The sequence below is a fragment of the Chiloscyllium plagiosum genome, unplaced genomic scaffold (assembly GCF_037043375.1).
Source record: "Chiloscyllium plagiosum isolate Xiang-an unplaced genomic scaffold, Cpla_swu_hap1 HiC_scaffold_29, whole genome shotgun sequence".
Classification (NCBI taxonomy): domain Eukaryota; kingdom Metazoa; phylum Chordata; class Chondrichthyes; order Orectolobiformes; family Hemiscylliidae; genus Chiloscyllium; species Chiloscyllium plagiosum.
Genome location: NW_028270167.1, coordinates 6,770,360 through 6,798,095, shown reverse-complemented (window position 1 = coordinate 6,798,095; position 27,736 = coordinate 6,770,360). Strand labels below are relative to the sequence as shown.

The following is a 27,736-nucleotide window of genomic DNA, read 5'->3' as shown; positions in this document are numbered from 1 at the left end:
ATCCACCCAGTCCCCACCAAACATTCCCAGGACAGGGTTAGCACAGGGTTAGATACAGAGTAAAGCTTCCTCTACACTATCCTTACTGAGGGAAGTGCTTTTGAATGTTTCTCCAGGACAGAGGACTCTCTGGTTTACCTCATTCACTGTCTTTGGGATCTTCTATAATGTGTCTCTTTAATGAAGTCATTGTCACTGCTTGCACACTGTGTTGTAATTTACAAAACCCAAAATATTTTTGAAAAAGTCATTCCCAGGACGTGGGAATCACTGGGTTCAGATGGTGCCCCGGAGAAGCTGGGGGGGAGCTGCCACCAGCCATCAGAGCTCATGGAGGGGTACCCTACCCCACCAAGGTAAAGTACATGCACCTTGGGGTCAGGAACTGGCACTAAACAAGTGGACTAGCAGACCCGATGGGCCAAATAGCCTAATTCAGCCCCTATATCTTATGGTCAACAGTTCCTGTGACAGAGTGCCTCCAGATTGAAGAGAGGCAGGAAAATGTCAGGGGTCAATCCCACATGAAAGTTTCAAAATCTCCCTTTGTCAATAAAATGCCGGTCGCCACCTCGGAGTGAACCTCTGCTGCCATCTTGTGCTGACACTCAACAGTACATCTGTATGGGAATGCCTTTAAAACAAACTCTGGTATTATGATCCAGTGTAGACAAGCAGGAGGCTGGAAGACCACAGCAAGCCAGGCAGCATCAGGTGGAGACGTCAACGTTTCGGGTGCAACCCTTCTCCAGTCAGCAGTCTCCACCCCGGGGTGGATTTCATTTCACGGGCTGGAGCGGGGAAGGGGCGGAAGCAGATTGGGAATGATCAGATTTCCGGTTTTTGAAGGACAAGGAAATACCCCAAAGGGCAGACACATTCTTGTCAGACCCATCACAATGGCCACAGTCAAACACAGAGAGCACTGGAGAAACTCAGCAAATCTGGCAGCATCTGTGGGGAGAGAAAGAGTTAACATTCAGTTCAGTAATTTTCTTCTTCAGGACTTCAGACCTGCCTTAGCGATCAATATCCTTACTCCTAATGGATGCAATCCATTAGGGAGTGGGTAGTTGCTTTCACAGTGCACCCTAGCTGATGGCTAAAGAGTCTGACAGAAGCAGTTGTTTTGCTACGTGTTCCATGTATGAAATGATCATTGAGTCACTTTGTGCATGGTTGTCTCTTTATATTCATTCATGGGACATGGGTATTACTGGCTAAGACCCATCTTTACTGCCCATCCCTATTTGCCCTTCTTGAACTGCTGCAGTCCATGGAGTAATGGGGCACCCATTCCTTAGGGAAGGAATTCCAGGATTCTGACCCAGCGACAGCGAAGGAACAGCAATATATTTCCAAGTCAGGATGGGGAGTGGCTTGGATGGCAGGTGGTGGTGTTCCTGTGTATCTGCTACCTTTGTCCTTCTAGATGAAAGAGGGTTGGAAGGTCTCGTTGAAAGACCTTTGATAAGTTTCTGCAGTACGTCTTGTGGATGGTACACACTGCTACTACTGAGCATCAGTGGTGGAGGGAGTGGATGTTGAAGGTAGTGCTGGGCTCCCTCATTCTGCTGTTGGTGCCTGTTGCCAGGATGCTGTAGTCACTGATCATCAGGATGGCACACACCGGCCCACTATTTCCCTCTATCATTCGTTCATGTCTCCAAGGTGTGAACATCAACGGTTAGGGCCTTTAGTTCACACTTCCAAACATCCTCAAAACACGGTTGGGCATTGAAGTCTTCTGGCTCCTACGACTTCATTATTTGGAAAATCCTTGAGTGTGTCACACCCACTCATGTAATAACAAAATGAAAAATTACTCGAGTGGACCATAAACACCAGCATGGACTGGCTGGGCCAAATGGCCCAGTTCTGTGCCATTTACCTCTCCAGCACTTGTCCCTCTCTCTGCATTTTCCTCACTTGAAATATAATTTCATAGCTCATGGAGTTTAATTCTAATATTTCCATAAAAGCAGTGATATTGCACACAATATTTATGATAGGAATGGTCACAAAACAAACCTGTGGAGCTACAGAAAAATTATAAAATTACTCTGATTATAATTTTACTAAACTTTGAAAGCAGATAAATCCTGGTTGTTTTGTCCAGAATCTGGCTGAGGACCAAACAGGATTAATGTGGACAGTTCTGGTCTGCATATTCAAATAAAAAGGGGGAATTGCTGGAAATGGTGCACAGAAGAATTGCTAAGAAATTATACCTGATATGAAAGGTTACAACCATCAGGAGAGATTGAGCACATCAGGAACAGGTAATGGTGACTATAATGTCACAGCACTGTCATCCAGATACCCAGGCTAATGCTCTGAAAGGTGGTGGAATTTAAATTCAATTTTCTTAAATCTAGAAGGTTAAGTGAGCCCCTGTAATGGTGACCATTGTCAATTTTTGGCTAAATTCCATCTAGTTCATAAATGTCCTTTATAGAAGGAAATCTGCCGTCTTATCCGGTCTAACCTACAAACGACTCCAAACCCACAACGTGGTTAGCATCTTTACTGCCCTCTGGACTGGTCTAGCAAGCATCGAAACATAAAATATATGGCCATTCAGTTCAAAGAGCCTGCTCTACCAAAAATATGATCTTTGCTGACCACCCAACTCAGTCCCTTGTTCCTGCTCTCTCCCCAAACTCTTTGATCCCTTTAGCCCTATGAACTACATCTAACTCCTTCTTGAGAACATTCGATGTTTCGTCTTCAAACAATTTCTGTGGCAGAGAATTCCACATGCTTCCCACTCTCTGGGTGCAGACATTTCTCCTCATCTCAGTCCTAAATGGCCTCCCCCTGTATCTTTACCCCTGGTTCAGGATTTCCCAGTCATTGCGTTTACACCGTGTATTCTCCTGCACTTGCATGGGTACTTTCAGCGACAGGTGTCCAAGTCACTCAGTTCAAGGGCAACTGGGGATGGGGAACAAACTTGCCAATTACACGCCAATCCATTGAAATAAATTTTAATAAAATATTGGAGCTATTTTCTCTAGAACAGGAAAGACTTGACATGATAGAGCTCTGTAAGATAATGAAAGGGTGGAGAAAATATTTAAGCTGCAGAACACTGGAGGAAATCTGAGGCAACATTTGGAAATGTTGTAACTGTTGGCAAGTGTGTGAATCCTCTGAATGGCCAGAATCGATAGATCACCTTCGATTACACCAGAGAAATACCAGATTCATTGTACCAGTTTTATATCATATTTAGAAAACAGAGAGATACAATAGTGCACTTTTAAACAATATGAATATTATAATCAGCAGCATTTTAAGCAGACTGGATAATCCTTCAGCATTTTCGTTCTGAGACCTGCTCTTTGTAAAATTGCATGCAGTTTATCAGTAACAAGTCAAATTTCCATCATAAAACCAGCATTGGTAAACTTGGCAAAGCTTGCACCAGATCCAGATAGAAGTGCAAAGCCGATTATGGAATTTAAAATTTCGAGGAATGGTGTTGTTATATCTTCCCTCTCCCCATAACACCCTCCTTCACTTACGGAAATCCATCTCCCCAAAATCCCAGCATTTCCCCTTTGCCCTCCTTACCTGCATTGCTCCATGCACAGATACTGGACAAAAAGGGCTGAGCTACCCTCATGGTCTCTCTACTGTGCTTTCTCAGACTGTGCATCAGCTGAGTGTCTCTCTAAATGGCTGCCTCAACCCATCACTTTGGGCATTTGTTGTTAGTATTGCAATTCAGATTTAGGTGGATCCTTTTACCCATTGACCCTGACTGAGAGTTTGTAGTTGGATGTGGCTGTTGGAAGTGTCACCTCCATAGATAAATAGGGAGAAAGATCAATTCCTGAACCTTAGCATAGAAAGATTTTTCTCTATCTTCTGCCTGGAATGTGGCCATACTGTTTCCAATAATTTACAGAAAAGAAATACCTAGAAGCATGGCATTCCAACTGGACTCTATCAACAAACACATCGAGTTAGACCCCACCTACCACCCCCTGAGAAAAAGAACAGGAAGTGACTTCACCACAGGAAATGACATCACTAACCCAAAGAAACCCAAACATATAAATAGAAAGCAGGACTTATCAGCAGTGTTTCGCCACTGAAGATGTTACCTAGTAGGGTGATGAAACGTCTGGAAATGAACCTTCCAGCTCAGTGAGCAAACCTACATCCAAAGGGCAACTGAACTACAAGGGATCTGTGTAGCTGGGGCTCAGGAGCATCACAGGACTAAAAAGAAACTGGTGTCCAATTCAGTACAGCAGAGAGTGGAATCCTGTGTTTATAAGGGGCAAGGTGTTAGGAACAGAATTACAGAGAAGTCAGAGGACCTGTTTGATGTGTCGTGTGAGATGTTGGACACCAGGGAGGCAACGGCCTCTTGGTATAATTGCTATACTTAATCCAGAAATCTTGGCTAATGTTCTGGGGACCTGGGTTCAAAGCCTGCCATGGCAGAACTTGACATCAATAATGAATCTGGAATTGAAGGTCTAATGATAGGCATAAATAATTGACAATTATCTGAAAAAACCCATCACTGATGCCCTTTAGGGAAGGAAACTGCCATCTTTACCTGGTCTGGCCTACATTTGACTCCAGACCCACAGCAACGTGGTTGACTCTTAATGTCCTCTGGGCAATTAGGGATGGGCAATAAATGCTGGCCCAGCCAGATCCATGAGTAAATGGGAAAAAAAGGTTTCTTATCCATACTTGTCCATGCTGAGCTCATGATATTAGAACACAAGTTCTAGCTATCTTTACACAGCCTATTTTGTCATATCAATAATTCTTTGCATGTTTAAGTTTTATTTGTGATCAATGTGCTGTTGTCATCAATGCAAGTCATCTCGCTGAACTGATACTACTGTTAAAGCAGATACAGCCCAAGACCTATGTAACTATCTGGGCTTTGCAAATTGTGGCAGTGGAAAAGCACAGCAGGTCAGGCGGCATCCGAGCAGCAAGAGAGTCGGCATTTTGGGCATAAGCACCTCATATCATTCCTGATGAAGAGATTATGCCTAAAACGTTGACTTTCCTGTTCCTCGGATGCTGCCTGACCTGCTGTGGTTTTCCTCTGCCATACTTTTTGACTCTGACTCTCCAGCATCTGCAGTCCTCCCGCTCTCCTAATAACTGGCCAGCTCATGACTGTGATCATGTTTTGCATTGATTCTGACTGGAGGAAGAGGGGGCCTGGAAGGGACTCAGTCCAGCCTCTAACAGTTCACTACAACGACACTCCAAAAACCTAGCTCTTTGATGAAACCTTTGGCCATGTGCCATAATACCTTTGAGATAAATTTTGTTTGAGAATGATCCATTTAAGGTAACTTGGGGAGTTTCATTTTTATTTGTTCATGAGATGAGAGTATCGCTGACAAGGATGCCCATCTCTAATAGCCCCTGGAGAAGTTGGGGGTGAGTTACCTTCTTGAACCATGACAGCCTCTGAGCTGTGGGTAGACCCACAATGCCCTTAGGGAGAGAATTCCAGGATTTTGATCCAGCAACAGTGAGGCAACGGTGATATATTTCCACATCAGGACGGTGAGTGACTTGGAAGGGAACTTGAAGATAGTGGTGTTCCTTCTAGATGGTAGTGGCCACAGGTTTGGAAGATACTGCCTAAGGATTTTTGGAGAATTACTGCAGTGCATCTTGTAGATAGCACACACTGCTGCTGCTGAGTGTCGGTGGTGGAGGGAGTGGATGTGGTCCCAATCAGGCTTTGTCCTGGATGGTGTCAAGTTTCTTGAGTGTTGTTGGAACTGCACTCATCCAGGCAAGTGGGGAGTAATCCATCACACTCCTGACTTGTGCCTTGGTAGATGGTGAACAGGCTTTGGGGAGTCAGGGGGTGAGTTACCTGTCGGAGAAATCCTAGTCTCTGATCTGGTCTTGCAGCAGCCGTGATAATACAGCTAGTCCTTTGGCAGGATGTTTATTGTGGGGGGTAGAGGTGACGTTGTTGAAACTGAAAGGAAGATAGTTAGATTTTCATAGAATCGCAGAATCTCAACAGTGTAGATAAAGGCCACTTGGTCCATTGAGTCTGCATGGACTCTCCAAAGAAAAGCCTACTCAGACCCAACCCCCCCTTCTACCCTATCCCTGTTAGCCTGCATTTCCCATGGCCAATCCACCTAAACTGCACACCTTTGGACTGTGAGAGCTAACCAGAGAAAACCCAAGCAGACACAGGGAGAACATGCAAATTCCACGCAGACAGTCACCCAAGGCTGGAACTGAACCTGGGTCACTAATGCTGTGAGACAGAAGTGCTAACCACTGAGCCACAATGCTGTCCCAGTTTGTCTCATTGGAAATGGTCATTGTCTGGCACTTGTGTGGCGTAAATATTACTACGTCAGAGGTGCTATGTCAGGGCAATTTGTTAAAAGATAGCGGTTAAAAAAGCAACAAACAAACGTGGCCTTTCAGCTTGTGACAGCTTTGAAATTTAAATTTTAAATGATTTTTTGTCAGGATTAAGTCATGTGCTGGAAATGGCCTCTTTCTGAGTGATACAATTCAAAATGGTTCCCCAAAACAGACAGAAAAATAGTTTAGCCCAACTGGTCTCTCATTGCTTTAGTGAATGACCGGACTGGATTAACTGTGTGTTAGGGGGGGTCCACCTTGCTGTAAACAATCATTAAGTTGCACAAGGCACCAGCAGCAGCTCCAGGGGGTGGATGGCGATGGCTGGGACACTGAGGGCTCTTTCAGGTGAAGCAGATCATAGTCCTCGTGGTCTGGAAGCCCCAATGTTCATGACACATTGGGGAAGGCCATGCTTAAAGCCAGATTTCATCACTGCTCATACTAGAGACTTTGTAGATATATCCGTACATCGGGAAACGAACAAATCCTGCAGCAAAATAACAAAGCAAAATATCAGATGACAAACATAGTAACCATGTGCTTGGAGCCCTGTGCTGTCCATATTCCCAGGACATGAACAAGTTCCTAAGCACCCTGTAAATATTATCACATTCCCAAGTCCCTCACATACATATTAGCACATGCCAGCAACCCTTCTGTAAATATTAGTACATCTCACACCTCCCCTGCAAATAACAACACACTCCTGGAAACCCCTGTAAATATTAGCATATCCCAGAACCGCTCCCCCCCCCGCTTAAATATTAGCACATCCCAGACACTCCCCCTGTAAATATTAACATATCCCACAGATCCCTCTGTAAAAATTAGCACATCCCAGAACCACCCCCCCCACCCCCACTGTAAATATTAGCACATCCTAGAACCCTCCCACATACATATCAGCACATCCCAGGAACCGCCCACCCCACCCCTGTAAATATTACCACATCCCAGATCCAACCCCACCACCCCCACTGTAAATATCAACACACTCCTGAAGACTACCTCCACCCAACCTCACCCCTTCCAAAACAAATGAAATAGAAACAGGAGCAGGCCATTCAGCCCATCGAGCCTGCTCCACCATTCAACAGGATCATGGCCAATCTGATGATGTTTTGAATTCCACAATCCCATCTATTTCCAATAACTTTTATTCCCTCACCTGTAAAGAATTTATCTACTTTTACCTTAAAAATATTCAATTCCCCGTCTTCCAGTGCTTCCTGACTGACGTACAGTTCCAGAATCACACAACCCAAACAGTTTTGCTCGTCTCCACCATAAAAGGGTGACCGCCAATTTTAAAACAGTGTCCCCTGGTTCTGGGATACCCCAGAAACTGGAAACCTCCTTTCCATGTCCATCTTCTGAAGATCATTCAAGATGGTATAAGACCAAATCCCAGTTCCAACCTTCCAGCTCAGCATCACCCTCATGACCTGTCCCACCTGTCCATCTTTCTTCCCACCTATCCGTTCCACCCTCCTCTCTGACCTATCACCTTCATCCCCACCTCTATCCACCTATCACGCTCTCAGCTACCTTCCCCCCAGCCCCACCCCCTCCCATTTATCTCTCCACCCCAGAGGCTCTCAGCCTCATTCCTGATGAAGGGTTTTTGCCCGAAACTTTGATTTTCCTGCTCCTCGGATGCTGCCTGACCTGCTGTGCTTTTCCAGCACCACACTCTCCACTCTAATCTCTAGCATCTGCAGTCCGCACTTTGGCCTGAGATTAAATTCTGTCAGACCTCACTCTTCCAAACTCCAGAGGATACAATCCCAGCCTGTCCTTGTAAAACAAACTATTCAATCCAGGTGTTAGTCCAGTAAGCCTCCCCGAACTACCTAAATATTTATATTCCTCCTTAAATAAAAAGCCAAGACTGCACACAGTATTAAAGATATGGTCTCTCTCTGCGTCCTGTATAACTGAAGCATAACATCATCACTTTAAAAATAAACCCAAAAGAACTGCAGATGCTGTAAATCAGAAAAACAGAAATTGCTGGATAAGCTCAGCAGGTCTGGCAGCACCCGTGGAAAGAAATCAGAGTTAACGTTTCAGTCGAAGTGACCCTTCCTTAGAATGGGTTCTGAGAAAGCATCACTCAACCCGAAACATTAACTCTGATTTCTCTCCACAGATGCTACCGGTTCTGCTGAGCTTATCCAGCAATTTCTGTTTTTGTTCATCATTACTGTAAAGTTCAATTCCTCTCTTCATAAAGAGATAGCATTCCACGATCTTCTTGGTACCTGCATGCGAATGCTTTGTGACTCATGCACCAAAACATTTAAATCCTTCTGCACCTCAGAATCCTGCCATTATTGTCCATTTAAGTAACATTCTGCTTTTTCATTCTTCCTGAAAAAGGGAACAACTTCATATTTTCCCCACAATAGACTCCATCCGTCAGATTTTCGCACACTCACCCATCCTAGCTGTCTCAGCCTGCAACCTGCTCATGTCTTTGTCACAACATACCTCACCACCTAACTCAGTGTTGTTGTGAACTCAGCTACCATGCCTTCACTCCCCTTATCTACGTAAATTGTAAAAGGTTGACACCAAAGCATTTATCCTGAGGTATTCCATTTATCACACCCTGCCAATTAGAGAAAGTTCCATCTATGCCTACTGTCTATTTTCTAACAGCCAGCCAATCTTCTATCCATGTCTATACGTTACCCCCTAAAATATGAACTTTTATTTTCCGAAATAATCTTATCAAATGTCTTTTGGAAATCCGAGCACAGAACATGTGCGGCGTCCCCCTTTTCCACAATATGTGATACACTTCTAAAGGACTCTAATAAATTGTTTAAACATATGTCTGTTTCACAAATCTTTTCCCAATTATCTTGAGATTTTCTAAGTGCCTTACTGTAACCTCCTTAATGATCAATTCTAACACCTTTCCCAAGACACAAGTCAAGCTAACAGGGCCTACATGATTCCAAAAGAACATGAGGTCACACTTGCTACTTTACAGTCTAACAGAATCTTTCCTGAATCCAGGAATCTTGGAAAAGCTCACACATCTACTTCATTTGGCTACCTTTTTGAAGGCCTCAGATTGGAGTTGATCTGGATCAGGAGACTTGTCAGACCACAGCTCCCTCAGTTTATTCAGTACCACGTCCCTCACCATTGTAATTTCACTACACTCCTGGCCCTTCCACCTCCTGAACTGCAGTTGTTCCTCTCTAGTGAGGACACAAACAAAATATTTGTTTATTTCATCAGCTGTTTCCTTATTATTTACAATTAACTTCCCATTTCCACTCTGCGGATGACCAACACTTGCTCTGTCTGCTCTCCACGATGCTGCCACACCTGCTGATTTTCTCCAGCAATTTCTTGTTGTTGTTTCAGATTTATAGCATCAGCAGTTCTTTGAATAATTTTAGATTTTAACTATCCTTACTAACTCCTCTCCTTTTGTAAAGATTCCCAGCTTTGAGATTCCCCAACCTTGTTTTATACTTGTAGGTAAGTCTCTCGGAGGGTGGTCATGCGAATGAGGGAATAGTTTCCGGGCGTATGATAATACAACAAACTTTGTTTTAACCGGCAGCTTAAAATGAGGTGACCCTCTCGGTAAATTGGCAAACATCTGTCTCTCAAATACTGGAGTTTTACTATGTTAGCGCGATCACTGTGATGTCTGAGTAGTCAGTGGACATGCAGGTGAGAAGGCTCTCTGTTGCTAAGTTGTACTTAAGACAAAGTTGTATTCTTATTTAATTGATTTATGTTGTAAATAAAGTATAACAGTGATGTGTATATCCCTCATATAACATTTCTACTACTGTGTTTTTACATTGATTATGTGGACCTCTTGATTATCCAGATCAACTGGCACATTCCTGGTCCCAAAGGGACCAGTTAATAAAAAGTTTGCAGTTACAGGATGGGGTCTCTAGGGTATAGTTCTATGAACATTGCAGGTCAATGGCAGCAACACCCAGATCCCCGAAGAAAGCTTCATATCACCATAGTAACTGTACAGTGCTCATTTGTGAACCACAGTGTAGGAAAGAGACCAGGTTGACTCATTTCATGTGAAAGTACTGACCACAGGTGAACACGGCGCAATGCTGAGTCAGGCTGTGTAAATTCCTCACCTCTAGAGTCTGCGGCTGAGATGTTCTCCTGATCGGAGAGATCTTCACACGCCGCGTGGCTTTCAGACAGCGGTCTCGATCCTTGATGTGGCTCTGGTTCACAGCAGAAGGAATTGGCAACATTAGTAAATGCTCAAGAATAACCAAACTTTAAGAGAAAAAGAATTTCAGCAAGAAAACAACATGAGTGTGTGTGAAAATCTTTGAATGCCAACACACTGAGGCCCATTCAGCCCATCACCATGATGTTTACTGACCTCAATCCTAGGTCAACTCCATTGAAAAGTTCATATTGTCATTTATAAATCCCTCCACAGTCTTGCTGTCTCTCCAAACTCTCCAAACTCTAATTCTGACTTGCTGAGGGTCCGCGTTTTCCATTACTCTGCTACTGGTGGCTGTGCCTGAAGCTCATTCCCTGCAAATCCTGTTTCTAAACCTCTCCATTCCCTTTCTTTCAGGACCACGGCTCCCAGTTTGAAAATAAGGGATGCCCATTTAAAGCAGGGATGGGGAAACTTTTTTTGGAATTCCCTTCATCAAAAGGCAGTGGGTACAGAATCTTTAAAAGTTTTTAAGGCAGAGATGGGACAGATTCTTGATGACCAAGGGAATGAAAGATAACTGGGAGAATGAAGGACTGTGGAGTTGAGGTTAAAATCAGATCAGCCATGACCTTTTTGAATAGTGTAGCAGGCTCGAAGGGCCGAATGGCCTACTCTTTTTCCTTGGGGAGACTGGACGCCTCCTAGCAGAGCGCTTTAGGGAACATCTCCGAGACACCCGCACCAATCAACCAAATCGCCCAGTGGCTCAACATTTCAACTCCCCCTCCCACTCTGCCGAGGATATGGAGGTGCTGGGCCTCCTCCACCGCCGCTCCCTCACCACCAGACGCCTGGAGGAAGAACGCCTCATCTTCCGCCTCGGAACACTTCAACCCCAGGGCATCAATGTGGATTTCAACAGTTTCCTCATTTCCCCTTCCCCCACCTCATCCTAGCTTCTAACCTCCAGAAACTCGATCCCCTGACCTGTCCGGACTTGTCCGACCTGCCCAGCTCCTTTTCCACCTATCCACTCCACCCTCTCCTCCCTGACCTATCACCTTCATCTCCTTCCCCACTGACCTATTGTACTCTATGCCACTCTCTCCCCACCCCCACCCTCCTCTAGCTTATCTCTCCACGCTTCAGGCTCACTGCCTTTATTCCTGATGAAGGGCTTTTGCCCGAAACGTCGATTTTGCCTGTCCTCGGATGCTGCCTGAATTGCTGTGCTCTTCCAGCACCACTGATCCAGATACTCTTTTTCCTTGTTCACTCTAAGAAATTCCTTGAAACATGAACTCATAGAATCCCTACAATGCTGAAGCAGCCATTCGGCCCACTGAGTCCACACTGAACCTCGAACAGAGCATCCCACCCCAACCCAACCCAACCCTTCATCCTCTCCCTGTAATCCCACATTTCCCATGACTAATCCACCTAGCCTGCATATCTCTGGACATTATGGGCAACTTAGCAACTATCTAACCTGCACATCTTTGGACTGTGTGAGGAAACTGGAGCACCCAGAAGAAACCCATGCAGACATGGGGAGAATGTGCAAACTCCACACAGACAGTTGCCCAATGGTGGGGTTGACCCCATTGAGCCACCAAGCCACCCACAACTCCTTAAAATCACCCCCCTCTGCATGATGTTGAACAGCCGGCTCTTGCATTACAACAAGGTCCTTTAGTTTGGGAGGACACATTCCCAGCAAACCTCATCAATTGCAATTTCACTAATGGCGAATGTGGCAGATAAATTGAGAAAGTCAAACACAATGTGCACTTCTGACAGCGTGGGCAAAGTTTACTTTAAAACCATAGGCAGCTGCAGATTAGTTCTGGAGAGGGCAAAAATATACCCAGTAAGCTCTTCTGCATTTGCAAAGGGTGGACTTGACTGTACCTCATTCCTTTAAAGCAATAAAAGAAATCAACTAGCGATTCAGAGAAAACCCACTCAAGATGAAGACGGTGACCTACCTGCAGGAGATTGGCTCAGGTTATTCAAGTCTGGATTCAGCCGCAGATTTGACTGAAGTGAAATGGTTTCTCTCGGTATCTCTGCTTCATCACATTTAACATTTGTGGATTCACTGCGTTGAGAAAAAGACAGAGCCATTTTATGGAAGAAGAGGATTTGCTCAGTATTGTTATTCAAATTTTTGACAACAAATTAAAGTATCTGGAGAAGGAAGACTGAGATTCACCATTTTGATCAGCACAAGTAGAGAGCAGTGAACTGCCGTCTCAGTCTTTCCCTCTGTCCGTAACACCCATGTTTTGTTTTGTGCCTGGCTGTGTGTAATGGGGAAGTTTATAAGGGAGTCAGAGTCTTAACTAATAGATTTGTATGCCAGTAGTTTATGGTTGTTTATATGTAACCATCGTCTATTTATTTGTAATAAATAGTAACTTTTGTCAGTACAGAAATGTCTTCTGAGCTTTGTCCACCTGGGTCTAAAAGACAGATAAATTGGGGAAGTTTGCAAACTTTTATAAAACTTTAATTTTTGTGATGACTTGGTGACACTGGTGTTGGGCTCGGGTGTACAAAGTTAAAAATCACACACCAAGTTATGGTTCAATCGCCTGATGAAGGAGCAGTGCTCCAAAAGCTAGTGCTTCCAAATAAACCTGTTGGACTATAATCTGGTGTTGTGTGATTTTTAACTTTAATTTTTGTGACAGTCTATGAACAGCAGGGCTTAAATTCCAGTGTGCTCCCCCACTGAGTTGTGACGTATAGCTAAGGATCAAACCTGCATAGAGGCAATAAAGATGTGAAGTACAAACCAAAAGGTAACACCTGAGAGCATTATTTACCTGTGAACAGCTGAGTCACAGTCAGGTTTTACATCTGGAACAGATTGGGGAAAAAAGGAATCAATTATTGTCCTGTGCACAGAAATTTCAGGTTCAATCATTTCCAAACCATCATCTATAACTCAGCTGGTAACACTAGAAACTCCGAGTTGGAGGGAGTTGAGCTCAAAATCCAGGTGGCTACCCTTTGCGGTACTGAGGGTGTGCCACACTGTCAGAGGTGCTGTCTTTCTGATAACATTCGAAACCAAGACTTCACCTGTTCTCTCAGCTGAGCAGAAATAAAATATTATTTTGTAGAAGCAGGCCCCGCTGCCTTGTGTCTCTGTTAATGTTCTCTCTGAAGCAACAAAACTCAAGAGTTCAACACATCTCAGGCAAAGTGACTCACTCAAATGGCACTGTCCACCAGGGCAAACATTCACCCCATCCACCGTGGACCCACACTAGCAACAGTCTGTACTGTCAAATACACTGTGGTAACTTTCCAGTGATCTCTAACACAGACAAGGACAAGGGCAGCAGATACATGAACACACCAACCTGTAGTTCCCCTCCAAGTCATAAGCCATCCTGACTTGGAATGTTGCAAATGCATTGGAGGTGGTTCAGAGAAGGTTTCACCACTCACATCAGAACGAGCAGGTTATCTTATGAGGTAAGGATGGGCAAAGTGGGCTTGTTTTCGCTGGAGTGAGGGGTAACTTGAATGAAACGTACAGGATTTTGAATGATCTTGACAAGATGGATGTAAAAAAAGTGCTCCCTCCTGTGGGTCAGTTCAGAACTAGGGTGCACTTTTTAAAACGAGAGGTCACCCTTTTAGGAGAGATGTGGGGGAGTCGTGTTTTACCCTTAGAAGGTTGTGTGACTTTGGTACTCTGTGCCTCCTAAGGCAATCAAGGTAGGAGAGAGGGAGGGGGAATCATTGAATATTTTTAACACAGAGGTGAACAGATTCTTGTTATCTAGGGGAATCAAGGATAAGGGAATCAAGGCAAGACAAGAATGTGGAATTTGAAACACAGAGAGATCAACCGTCTGTGAATGGTGGAACAAGCTCAAGAATCTGAATAGTCCCCTTAATCTACCCCAACCCCTCCCACCACTTTGCACACACGTGTCTAACTATCATGCTGTTCTTTCACAGCCACTGGGTGAAAATCCTGGGAACTCCCTCCCTAACATCAAGATGAGTGCCCTGATACCCTTACCATCCCAACCTCCACCACCCCCAGTCCATGCCCACACCATCATGGACTAGAGTGGTTCACAATTAGGGATGGGCAATAAATGGTGGCCTAACTAGTGATGTCAGAAGCTGGCAACTTAGCACACACTGATGGCTTTCAAAAGGATTCCATGAACTTTTAAATAGTTCTCGTATCCGAACAGCAGTCAGCATGTCTCATGAACTAATAAAAACAATCAGTGAGATCATCACTAGATCACTATTTTTATGACTCTATGCAAATTAGTTCCAAAGGTTTGACATTACAACACCAACTTGACCACTCCTGAGGAAGGATGTGAAGAATTGCCGAGATGGTTTTAGGAATAAGGGACTGTACTTACAGGGAGAGACGAGAAAACCTGGGGCCGCTCTCCCTACAGCTGAGAAGGATAAGAGGAGATTTGATAACAGGATTCAAATGAAGAAGTATTCAGATTATGGACAAAAACTGAAACCGTTTCGATTGGCTGACAGATCACTAACTAGAGGAACAAGTTTAAGATTTAAAAAAACACCCGCAACATTATTAAATGTTTTTTATACTATACCTGTGGTTAGGATTTGGAAAACACTGTCTGTTAGGATGCTGGGTATAGACTCAATAGTAGCTTTCAAAAGGAAATTGGATAAACACGAGGCAAAATATTGAAGGGAGCTGGAGCTGAAAGAGCAGAATGGTGGGAGTAGCTGAATTAGAAAAAGCGAGACTTGATGGGCCAAATGGCCTCTTCCTGTGGTGTACAATGAGCATACAGACACTCTATTAAGTTCTGGTCTCCAGAGAAATGTTGACAGGAATCTTTCCATTGCAAAGCAACAGAACATTCAACAAGGTGCCCTGAAAAGATTTTTACTCTTTCACATTGCTCGCAGGATGTGTGTCGCTGGTTGGGCCAGCATTTAGTGCCCATCTCTAATTACCCTGGAGAAGATAGCGGGGGCTTTTCCTTTTTGAAACCACTACTGTCCATTTGGTGTAAGGAAACCCACAGTGCCATTAAGGAGGGAATTATAGGATTTTGACCCAGTGACAGTGAAGGAAGGGTGATATATTTCCAAGTCAGGAGGGTGAGTGGCTTAGAGGGGAAAATGGTAGCATTCCCATTTAGCTGCTGCCCTTGTCTTTCCAGACGGTAGAGGTCACGGATTTACAAAAGTTCTTTCTGAAAAAAGCTCAGTGAGTTGCTGCAGTGCCTCTTGTAGATGACACACACTGCTGGTACTGTGCATCGGTGGTGGATGTGGTGTCAATCAACTGGGCAGCTTTGTCCTGGATGGTGTCAAGTTTCTTGAGTGTTGTTGGAGCTGCACCCATCCAGGCAAGTGGGGAGTATTCCAACACACTCCCGACTTGTGCTTGTAGATGGTAGGCAGTGTTTAGACTGTCAGGAGGTGAGTTACTCACCACATTATTCCTAGCCTCTAACCTGCTGTAGCAGCCACTGTTCTGCTAAAATACTATCAGTCATTTTATCAGGGAGCAAGTGCCAAAAGCAGGACCTTCGCCATGTTCTCATACTCAGCAGTTACCCACAAGTCTGCAAGTGGCTTTGGTGGCCGGACATTTGCTATGATAAGTTGTCATTGGCCAACACATTGGAATGTCCCACTGAGTCTCTCACCTGCTTGTCCCTTCTTCCTCCGATATACAGCACACAGCACAACAACATTGAGGAGCAGGATACTGAGGAGCCCGACAACTCCTGCGAGAATGATAACTAAAACAGGCACTTCAACACGTGAATGGAGGAAACCTGGGAGAGTAAAGCAGAGAGGATCAGCTGGCCAACTGTTCGCACAAGTCCCTCCCAAACTGGAAAGAGAGCCCTGCATTCACATAGTGCCTTTCACACTCTCAATGGCTGCCAATCTGCAGACAGCAAGCTCTCACCAACAGCAACATGATAAAGACCTGATCATTTTTTAGATTAGATGCCCTACAGTGTGGAAACAGGCCCTTCGGCCCAACCAGTCCACACCGACCCTCTGAACAGTAACCCACCCAGACCCATTTCCCTCTGACTAATGCACCTAACAATATGGGCAATTTACATGGCCAATTGCACATCTTTGGAATATGGGAGGAAATCCGAGCACCCGGAGGAAACCCATGCAGACACAGGGAGAATGTGCAAACTCCACACAGACAGATGCCCCAGGCTGGATTCGAACCTGGGACCCTGATGCTGATAGGCAGCAGTGCTAACCGCTGAGCCACCATGCCACCCTATTTATTCATTACTGATTATAGAGTCATAGATATGTACAGCACGGAAACAGACCCTTAGGTCCAACTTGTCCACACCACCAGATATCCCAACCCAATCTAGTCCCACCTGCCAGCACCCGGCCCATATCCCTCCAAACCCTTCCTATTCATATACCCATTCAGATGCCTTTAAATGTTGCAATTGTACCAGTCTCCACCACATCCTCTGGCAGCACATTCCATACACGTACTAGCCTCTGCATGAAAAAGTTCCCCCTTACGTCCCTTTTATATCTTTCCCCTCTCACCCTAAACTTATGCCCTCTATTTCTGGACTCCCCCAACCCAGGGAAAAGACTTTGTCTATTTATCCTATCCATGCCCCTCATAATTTTGTAAACCTCTATAAGGTCACCCCTCAGTCTCCGATGCTCGAGGGAAAACAGCCACAGCCTGTTCAGCCTCTCCCTGTAGCTCAAATCCTCCAACCCTGGCAACATCCTTGTAAATCTTTTCTGAACCCTTTCAAGTTTCACAACATCTTTCTGATAGGAAGGAGACCAGAATTGCACACAATATTCCAACAGTGACCTAACCAATGTCCTGTACAACATAAAATTAGAGGATAAATAGTGTCAGAAGTCACATGACATTAGGTTATAGTCCAATGGGTTTAAATCACAAACTTTTGGAGCAGCAGGATAAATATTGATCAGGGAGAACTCACCTTTTCTTTGAAAGAGTGCTGTAGGACCTTTGTTATGCCCACACCTGAGGTGGAGCCTCCAGTTAAACTCAAATCTGAAAGATAGCACCTCCGACAGTGCTGCACTCCCTCAGGACTGTGCTGGAAGTGTCCACCTCTGGAGTAGGGTTTAAACAAGTGAATGATCAACTCTTATCTGGGGGTTGATGGCATAGTGGTAAAGTCACTGCGTTAATAATCCCAAGGCCCACCAAATGGTCTGGGGACCACATGTTCAAATCCCACGTTGGCAGAGGGTGGAGGTTAAACTCAATTTATTAAATCTGAACAATAGAAAGCTCGTCTCAGTTATGATGACCATGAATGCTTATCGATGGTCAGAAAAATTCATTGGGTTCACTAATCTCCTTCAGGGAAGGAAAATCTGCCATTCTTAACTGGTTTGGCCTACACGTGACGCCAGACCCACAGCCAATGTAGTCGACTCTTAAATGCCCTCTGACACCCTCCTTCCAATGCAATTAAGGACAAATAGCAGCCTTGGCAGGGACATCCACATCCCTAAAACTTAGGGCAGCATGGTGGCTCAATGATTAGTACTGCTGCCTAACAGCACTGGGGACCCAGGTTTGATTCCAGCCTCGGCTGACTGTCTGTGCAGAGTTTGCACATTTGCCTCATGTCTGCATAGGTTTCCTCCAGGTGCTCCGGCTTCCTTCCACATTCCAAAGATGTGCAGATTCAGTGGATTGGTCATAATAATTTGCCCATAGTGTCCAAGGACATGCAGGTTAAATGAATTAATCTTGGGAAATGCAGAGATATTGTAGTGGGGTAAGTATGAGTGGGATAGCTCTTTGGAAGGTCAGTATGGGCTGAATGGCCTGCTTCCCCACTGTAGGGGATTCTATTAAAAAATTAAAGACTTGACACAGGAGAAAGTGCTCAAACCAGCTCCCTCATTTAATTAGGTCATGGCTGATAACCAGTAACTGATCTCCCTGCCTTGGCTCCATATCCCTTTAATACACCACTGACAGAATCAATGCATTTTGGAAAACCAGGACTTTGAAATGCTTTGAAACAGGTTTTATAATCAACAGCAGATTTGTCACACAGTTTACCTGGGAAAGAAAAGGAGGATTTTGTTGCACCAAACTCATTGCCAGCGGTGAAGGTGTAGTTTTTGGCCAGGCTGGATAACTGCACATGGACCGTGTGATTGGTTAGCCATGGGTACGTCTTAGTGTCCAGGATCATGAAGTGGGAGGTGTTCACGATGACGTGTCCACTCTCGTCCACCCAGGTAATGGTGGCTGGAGGGTTCGCATGAACCAAGACAAAAAGGGCGAGGAACAGACCAGAGTCATTGTGTTCCCTGTACTCAGCATCCATCTGCACAACTTCGGGTTTAACTGGGAGACAAACACAGAGAGGACCAAGAGATATCATTTAATGGCATAATAACAACAACAACAATTTATATTTGCATCGATCTAGAGTCGCAATAATACAGCACAGAAACAGACCCTTCAGTTCAATTCATCCGTACTGACTAGACATCCAAATCTGACCTCGTCCAATTTGCCAACACTTAGCCCATCTCCCTCTAAACCCTTCCTATTCATATACCCATCCAGATGCCTTTTAAATGTTGTCATTGTTCCAGCCTCCACCACTTCCTCTGGCAGCTCATTCCATACACCTACCACCCTCTGCATGTGAAAGTTCCCTCTCAGGTCCTTTTTAAATCTTTATCCACTAGGACTCTGAACTTCATTTAAATGCATTACAGCACCGTTAAAGCAAGGAAACTTCTCAAAGATCATTAACAGACAAAACTGAGACCAGAGGAGGAGATATTAAAACGGGGTTCCAAGGGCTGGAACAAGGAGACAGGTTTATAGACAGTCTGTAAAGGAGGACAGAAGGAGAGAGTGAGAGAAAAAAAGGAGACAGAGGAAAAAGGAGAGAGAAAGAAATAGAACAAAAAAGAAGAAAGGAAAGAAAAAGGGGTTGAGGAGGGAGCGAGAGAGAGACAGAAAGAGATCGACAGGTTTCGGGAAGAAATCTAGAGCTAAGCGTTCAAATAGCTGAAGACGTGCTCACTAATAGTGGATCATGAAATGTTTGGAAGCAAACACAGCAAGGAATGAGAGAGAGAGAGTGAGACAGCTAACGTTTAAGGTCAGTGAACCCTCATTAGAACCTTCTCTTTTGGGACACATTCCCTCTGTTGCTCACTATAGATGCTATTTAACTGCTGAGTATTTCCTGCATTTTCTGTTTTAATTTCAGATTTTCAAATTTGCAGCCTGTATAAAGGCAAGACTTTTTTTTGGAGCAGTTTTATATCCTCACCACTTTGGTGACAGCTCAGTTTACCCACACAACTCTCAAAACGCACCTCACATCCCTGCTCAAGAGTATCCTCACTATCAGTCAGCTCTCTTCACCTACCCTCCAGCCAAAGGGAATCTGAGGCATTGAAATGGGGGTCACATCTTGCAAACGACTGGGAAATGCTGTCTTGTTCACTCCATGACAACTAGTTACAATATCAACTGAGAGATTAGAACGTTGACTTGGATATTCAGAGACGATTCACTGAGGAGATCTGTGACTATAGGTCATGTAACACCCCCATCGGACCAGTGCATGGACGCAGTTAGTCTTTTAGTCAATGATAGAATTCTGATAGCAGGAGCTGAAAAATAACAGGCCTGCCTCCAGCAACACCTTCAGTTATACAAATCAACCCAAGTTAAATACACCCTCAAAGTCTCAATTTCACACATGCAAGCTTCTATTATGTTGTAAACCTGTTAGATGTGTTATGACACACCTCTGGCACAGGTGGGATCTGAACCTGGGTCTTCTAGCTCAGAGGAAGGGACACTACCATTGCACCACAATAGGCAATGTTATTGGTTGAACAAAGAAATATAATGCCACTTCAACACACCACCGTGTTCCCTGGCCAACATCTCTGTCACAGGCTTGCTGCAGTGTTCCAGTGAAACTCAGTATAAGCTGGAGGAACAATACCTCATTTTCCATTTGGGAACTCTACAGCTTCCTAGACTCATATCAAGTTCAAGAATTTCAAGGTTTGTGGCACCTTTTTCCATGTCCTTACGCCAACCCCCACACACCGAGCCTTGTTATCACACGGTCTGCTATTACACACAACCCACTGTTAGCCACTAATTGTCCCCATTAAAAGCCATTCATTCGCCCAGCCTGATCATTATCCACTCCTTTGTCTGCCCAACCATTCTTCTCTCTCTCTCTCTGGGCTCTATCGCCACCCATCACTTACTCCTTGTCCCCTTGCCTCCCACCCTTACCTTCTGCATATAAACCGCCATTTTCCTAGCTATCATCAGTTTTGAGGAAACTGATTTCTCTCCACAGGTGCTGCCAGACCTGCTCAGCCTTTCTAGCAATATCTGTTTTTGTTTCTGATTTCCAGCTTCTGAAGTTCTTTTGGTTTTTGTTCTGGAATCAGACCATATGACACTGAGGTGGTACAGTGACCTTTGACACACTTCATGCACGATAGATCAGAAATGTTTATAAACTATGGAAGCGCCATGCGGAAGGGCAAAAAAAATTAATGTGCTACCAAGAGAAATAAACAAATACAATACCATTCCATCTGGTGCATATACATCCTTCAGGGAAGGAAACATTTCATCCTTTTCAGGAGGGTCGGTGTGGACTTGTTGGACCGAAGGGCCTGTTTCCACACTGTAGGGAATCTAATCTAATCAGTATGACCCCACCCCAGATCATACCCCAGATCCACAGCAAAGTAACTGACCCACAAAGAGTCACTTTTTAGTTAAAAAGAATGTGCAAGGGAATGAGGAGAAAGCAGAGTATTAGTTTTGATAATGATACTCATTTAACTAACTGGTGTAGGCATAACCTCCTTCAGTGCCTTAACATTTATAAGGCATCTGGATGGGTACATGAATAGGAAGGGTTTAGAGTGATATGGGCCGGGTGCTGGCAAATGGGATTAGGTCAGCCTGGGATGTCTGGTTGGTGCAGGTGATTCGGACTGAAGGGTTTGTGTCCCTAGTCTATGACTCTATGCACATTTTCCACCTGGGGCAGGAACTGAGGCCTATAAATGGGAAGGACAGGCCTACTGTCCCAGCACAGTGTGATGGGGAACAGCCTGCATCCCCTTCTGATGTGGCCGCAGCAACAGAACCTGGTGCTTCAGGCCAAGCAGAGGAGCCTCTCAATGTCAAGAGAGATGTACAGATGCGTGGGACACATGCGGCCCCCAGGGGTCAGTGTCCCTCATCAAATTCTTGTGTCTCCCCAGCAGCCAAGAGAGAGAAAACTGGTTTTAGATGCGCCATCTCCTTCAGCCCCTGAACTTGGAAACAACATCCTTCTAGCCTATCCTTCTAGATTCTCCCCATTTGGTACCATTAGGGTTTAAGTGAGTTGAGAAGCCCCAGTGATGAATGTGGAGCGATCGGTGGGTGATTTCCTGGTGCTTACACTGCACATTGAGGATGACACTGGCATTCTCGGTTCTTCCGGTGACTGGGTCAGTCGCTGAGCAGTTGAGTTCCTTGTCCTTCCTGTGGGTGGTGATCACAAAGGAGCTGAAGCTCTGGTTAACAGTCTCACTGGAGCTGGGGATCAGCATTGTCTGGTTACTCATCTGCTTTTTACCGTTCAGGTACCAGGTGACCACGGGCACCGATTTCCAGCCATCCATCCTGCAGGTAAACTCCTTTGAGACGTTCTCCTCCAGGGAGACCACGGGCCGAGGGCGCCCATTGAGAAGAGGAAATGGCTCCACATTTTCTGGAAGCAAAAAGCAAGCAGCAGTAAACAGAGGGTCACTCCCTTAGAACGCCTTAACATTTACTGGAGGGCAATTCCGTGGCTTCAGATACTCCACCAGAAGCTTACGGTTTTCCAAGCACAAAGCCAGGGCGTACCATCAGGTTATTCTACACACAGGGCAACACGATTCAGCCAAATCCCACCATCACATCCCCACACAATTAACTTCACGTAAACAGACCTGCTGCTCATTATCACATTGCTGCTTGTGGGATCCTGCTGTGCACACATGGGCTGCCATGTGTCCATTACAACAGCAACTGCGCTTCAAGGTCAATTCATTAGCTGACTAGCTCAGCTCCCCTTCCAGTCCCCTGTCCCACCCCAGAACTCTAACCTGTCAGGTCGGGGTGGTGGTTGGGGTCTTGGAGCAGAGGTTACCATTCCATGATCCGAAATTCTGGCCACCCTCTCTCATCTTTGGGGCACGGAGGCAACGTGCAGTGTTCCCTGCTGGGTCTTGTTAATCCAGCACAGGCTGAAAGACTGAATGGCCTACATGTGACCTCCAGCAGAGAAACAGGCCATTCAGCTCCATTGATCTGTCCTGGTGTAACTGCTCTGCATGATCATCTATTCAACCCTCCTTCTTCTCAGTTCTCCAGCATACCCTCTACTCTTTCCTCCTCCATGTGAATATCTAGTTTTATCTGAGATGCTGTTCACCAGCATTTACACATTCTCTCCAATTTCTCCTAAGTCCGCTGTTGGAATTCTTCCCATTTGTCTCATGTCAATTGCACCAAGAATTAGACTCTCCCACTACAAGTGGGAACATCTCCCCCTCAAACCCTTCTGAAGTCTAAAGGCACCCAGTGAGACTGCCCAACCTTCTCTGTTCTAGACTCCCAGCCTTTCATTATCCATAACATCGGTCTGGGGATGGTAGATGCCGTTAAGTATTTACTAGGCCATCGATGCCATCAAAAATTGGAAATTGTAATTCGTTCCTCAACGGCTGCTCATTTCTGAGCAACTGGAGGTCAAGGGAGCAAAATCACTAAAACTACAAGGAATGAGAATTGGTCGGTTCCCCATGGAGTACCTGAGCGGACGTAGGTCTCCAGCTGCAGAAGTAGGAAGGCTCCTACGACATTGTCGCATCCAGCCACTCTCATGTTGGAGGCTGCTCACCTGCAATCATTATATCTTCCCTGGAACTGGATCAAGAACAACATCATTTGGTAAGAGACAGAATTTGCATTTGTATGGCACCTTGCAACACCACAGACTTTCGCCAAGCTATCACAAAGCCAACTCAGTGATTGTGAAATGCAGCTGCTGTTGAAACACATGACACATGGCAGCATGATCCCTCAAAGTGCTGTTTCTGTGACATTAGTTGAATGGTGATTTTTGGCCATAACATCAGAAAAAACTCCGCAGCTGTTTTTCAAATAATGCCACATAGTTCCCTTGCAGTGCATCCTCAGTTTAATGTCTCATTAAAGAGATGGCATCTCAAGGTGGCAGTACTCTGTCAGCGTGCCATTGGGAGTGTCAGCCTTGAGTTAAAATGAACAATGAATTCAAAATCATGACAATGCAGGAGAGACATGATCTTTTAAGATTTAAATGGAAGCTTTTTTTGTTTCTGTTGGTTTTTGTTTCAAATTTGTGCACATCACTGTGTCGGTAGGTGAGTGCACAGAGGAGCTTGTCACAATAGCCCAGGCTGACAGTGCAGTGCAGAACGGAGTTGGGGGGTGGGGGGAGGCAACACTGTCAGGGCAGCTGTCGTACAAGCTCTCATGGGACTATTTTGAAGAACAGCAAAGAGTTTTCACTGTTATCCTAGAAAATAGTTAACAAAATTAGATTATCAGGCCATCGTTTGTGGGAGCTTACTGTATGCAAATTGGTTGCATATTTCCCACATTGCAACAGCAATTACACTTCAAAAGGTTTCCATTGGCTGTTTTGTCACATCAAGGTGAAAACCAGATCTGCAGTCTATTAGAAAGGGTGTGCTAAAGGGGCACTTAGTAAACATCAACAGAATTGTACATGGATTTATGGAAGGGGCATAGTGTGTGACAAACATGCTGGGATTGTTTGAGGATGTAACTAGTAGAATAGATGAGAGTGAACCAGTGGATATATTTCATATATCATATGGATATATGAAATTTGAATTTTCAGATAACGTTTGTTCAAGTCCCACTTAAGATGCTAGTGTGCAAATTCAAAGATCTTGGGATTGGTGGAAATGTACTGGCACGGACTGAGAGCTGATAAGAAGACGGGAAATGGAGTAGGAATTGAGTCTTTTTCAGCATGAAAGACAGTTTCAAGAGGGGCAATGCCGGGAGCAGTGCTTTGGTTCCAGCTATTCACAATATACAGCAACAAGTTGGGTGAAGGAATCAAATGGAATATTCGCAGGTTTGCTGATGAAATAAAACTAGGTGGGAGTGGTGTTTGCTGAGGAGGATGTAAAGAGGCTTCAGGATTATTTAATCACGTTCAGTGAGTGAACAAATACATGACAACCACACTATCAATTGTCCACTTCAGCAGGAAGGACATAATGGCACAGTATTATTTAAATGGTGATAGATTGAGAAATTGTCAAAGAGACCTGGGTGTCCAGGACAAGGAGTCATCATCTTAAGAAATGGGTAGGCCATTTCAGACTGAGGTGAAGAGAAATGTCTTCACTCAAGGAGTGGCGAACGTCTGGTGTCCTCTATTTCAGAAAGCTGTGGTTAGAAATCACTGAATATATTTAAGATAAAAACAGACAAATATCTGGAGGCTAAATGTATCAAGGGGTATGAGAAGCAAGCAGGAATATGGTATAGGTATTGAGATAGAGAATCAGTTGTAATCACATTTAATGTTGGTATGATTGGCTGAATGGCTTATTCAACCACCTTTTTAATATGAATGCAGTCATTTCGTTTTAATCTAGAACATTTAAAAGTAAATATTTTCCTGGAGAGTGGCCAACCAAAATTTCACATCACATCTCCTAATAGGATATGTGACCAAAGATTTGGAAGGAGGAGGAATTTTTTTAGTTAACCCAGTTCTCTAATACACCTGTTTAGTGATGTTATTACACACCTCTGGAGCAGGTGCACTTGAACCCAGGCCTCCTGGTTGAGAGGTAGGGACACTACCTCTGTGCCACAAAAGGGAGGAGATTTTAAGAATTGCCTCAAGAGGAGACAGGTGGAGAGGGTTAAGGAACAAATTCCAGATGCATGCAATTCCCACCAGGGAACCAATCAGAAACGGTAACCACCGCTACCTTTTTCTCTCCCAAATTTAACAAATGTTCAGCTTCATTGTAACCCTCTGGTTACTATATAGCCTGAGATCAGCACAAATTAACTCAGTGAAGCCTGAAATTGATCCTAGGAGAAGCCTGGATCACTTGTTTGGGAAATACTGTGAAGGACATGGACTCATTGGTGAGTCTTCAAAACTTGCTCATGTTAGCTCTGATATCCAATGCATTTATTTCACAATTTTCACACTATTGCATAGATTTTGGTTCGAAAGAGTTTATACTCTGATGATGCTCCTCTGACTCCATCTATTTCTTCCTCCCTAACAGTTTCCCCTTAAAGCAGTTATGTGATTCACCGACACTCCTTTTGGTAGTGAGTCCCAAACACTCCTTCAATAACAAGCTGCTCCTGAATCCCATGTTGGGATTCAATAGTAATTATTGTCTATTTATAGCCAAGTGTTTTACAGGTAAAATTATCTTCTCGACCCCCTTCATAATAGTCCAGGCCTTGATAAACTTCATTGCTCAGTCCTCTCTTTCCTAAAGGACCTCTGGCCTGTTCAGTTTTCCTCTGTCCTTGTACCATTCCTGTAATTCTCTTCTGTGGCTTATACATCTCCAATCTCTCTCTTCCATACACAGCCCACTGTAAGAACATCAGTGAGCACATTCAAGCTGAATTATGATCCAATTCAACAGGCAAAGGCCAAACACAACAAACCCTCAAATTTGTAATCCGTCTCCGTTCGGGTAATCCAGGATCTTCCTGCGTTTCTGCAGGTCCAAGTCCCTGTTTTTCACTAAGATCCCCCACCGTTTCCATGAGAAATGCTGAAAGGGAGCCCCTCTCATCCAAGTTGGCTATATCCCTGGCAATGGTCCATGGCCGATAATTTATCTCCTTTCTCTGCAAATATAACCCCAAGCTGTAAACGTGCCCGAGGAGCACTTACTAATGACAGCTGGGTACATTGTGCCCGAGGCAGATACCAGAGTTGGCCTCACCAAGGCATTTTTATTTCCAGGGATAAGAGAGAGTCCAGGGAACAAGGCCAGGACCATCCACCTTTCACCACCCGTCACATAGATAGAGATCTGGCCATTGTACAGACTTCTAATCTCAGTGTATGGTATTTGGTTTACAAGGAGAGCAGAAACAAAACAAAATGATCTCACCTCTGGGCAATATTCCAGGGAGAGAGGCTGACAGTTTTGTGCTTTATTCCAATGACCCAGGATGAGGCACTCTGGTCCTTTAACGGTGAGGCATCCTCCTCCTCCCCCCTTCGCTGGTGATTGTATGGCCTTCTCTGCTGGCAGAACTGCTGCTGCTGCTTTCTCTCTCTCTCTCTCTCTCTCTCTCACACACACACGTACTGCACTGCAGGGCTGCCTTCAGACACACTTAATCAAATCCTGATTTCATGATTCCCAAGCTTCATCAGCCTGTGTTTTTTTTAACCCAGTGCCCAGGAGGAGCTTGAAGGCACGTTATTACCAGGAGAGAAACAATAAACATTGAAATCCCTCACCCCCACCACCCCTCTACTCTCCTCCCTCTACACTCACCCTGCTCTGTGTCCTCATCACCTCCTCTCTCTCTCACACACACACACTCTCCATTAGGGGCTGCCAACTTTGGGTGGATAGCTGCCCAGAGATCTTTTTAAAATTGTCACACTTCCCTCAAACGCCTCAGCCTCAATGGCCAAGCACATATACATCCTTCAGCAAACATCTTCCCAAGCCCAGAGATTTATTCGCCCCCAACATTACTCAGCTGGAAAATACCCAAACATCAAACACCCCATCTTGTTTATTCATCCACAGGACATGGGCATTGCTGGCTGGCCAGCCCTTACTGCTCTCAGTAGTTAACCTGGTGAAGGTAGTAACAAGCTGCCTTTTCACACTGCCAATCTATTTGGTGTAGGGACAACCACAATGCTGTTAGGGAGTTCCAGGAATTTGATCCAGCGACACTGATACTTCCAACTCAGAATGGTCAGTGGCTTGGAGGACAACTTGCAGAGGGAGGTGTTCCCATGTATATATTGT

General features: G+C 44.8%; 1 protein-coding gene across 3 annotated transcripts; it reads right to left on the bottom strand.

Annotated features, from left to right (window-relative positions):
* tmem25 (transmembrane protein 25) lies at positions 1-27,137 on the bottom strand. Of its 3 annotated transcripts, XM_087976337.1 has the most exons (10): positions 26,855-27,137; positions 23,483-23,597; positions 22,084-22,395; positions 18,684-18,974; positions 16,267-16,398; positions 13,411-13,444; positions 12,568-12,680; positions 10,533-10,625; positions 6,865-6,883; positions 1-934 (listed from the first exon to the last, which is right to left on the bottom strand). In XM_087976337.1, the coding sequence occupies exons 2-10, from the start codon at positions 23,553-23,555 to the stop codon at positions 910-912; spliced, it is 1,092 nt and encodes a 363-aa protein (XP_087832463.1). In that variant the 5' UTR covers positions 23,556-23,597; positions 26,855-27,137; the 3' UTR covers positions 1-909. The 3 variants fall into 3 exon arrangements, with proteins under 3 accessions (XP_087832463.1, XP_043532440.1, XP_043532442.1); XM_043676505.2 differs by lacking the exon at positions 1-934 and having other exon boundaries at positions 5,052-6,883; positions 26,855-27,135; XM_043676507.2 differs by lacking the exons at positions 1-934; positions 23,483-23,597 and having other exon boundaries at positions 5,052-6,883; positions 26,855-27,135.
* Between the last annotated feature and the right edge of the window lie 599 nt (positions 27,138-27,736).

Bases quoted from the DNA above. Each gene is read 5' to 3' on its own strand.
- tmem25 (XM_043676505.2), bottom strand. From the start codon at position 23,555: ATGAGAGTGGCTGGATGCGACAATGTCGTAGGAGCCTTCCTACTTCTG. The intron at 22,396-23,482 runs GTACTCCATGGG...TTTTGCTTCCAG, and splicing joins GGAGACCTACGTCCGCTCAG to AAAATGTGGAGCCATTTCCT. The intron at 10,626-12,567 runs GTAGGTCACCGT...GCTGTGAACCAG, and splicing joins CCTGAGCCAATCTCCTGCAG to AGCCACATCAAGGATCGAGA.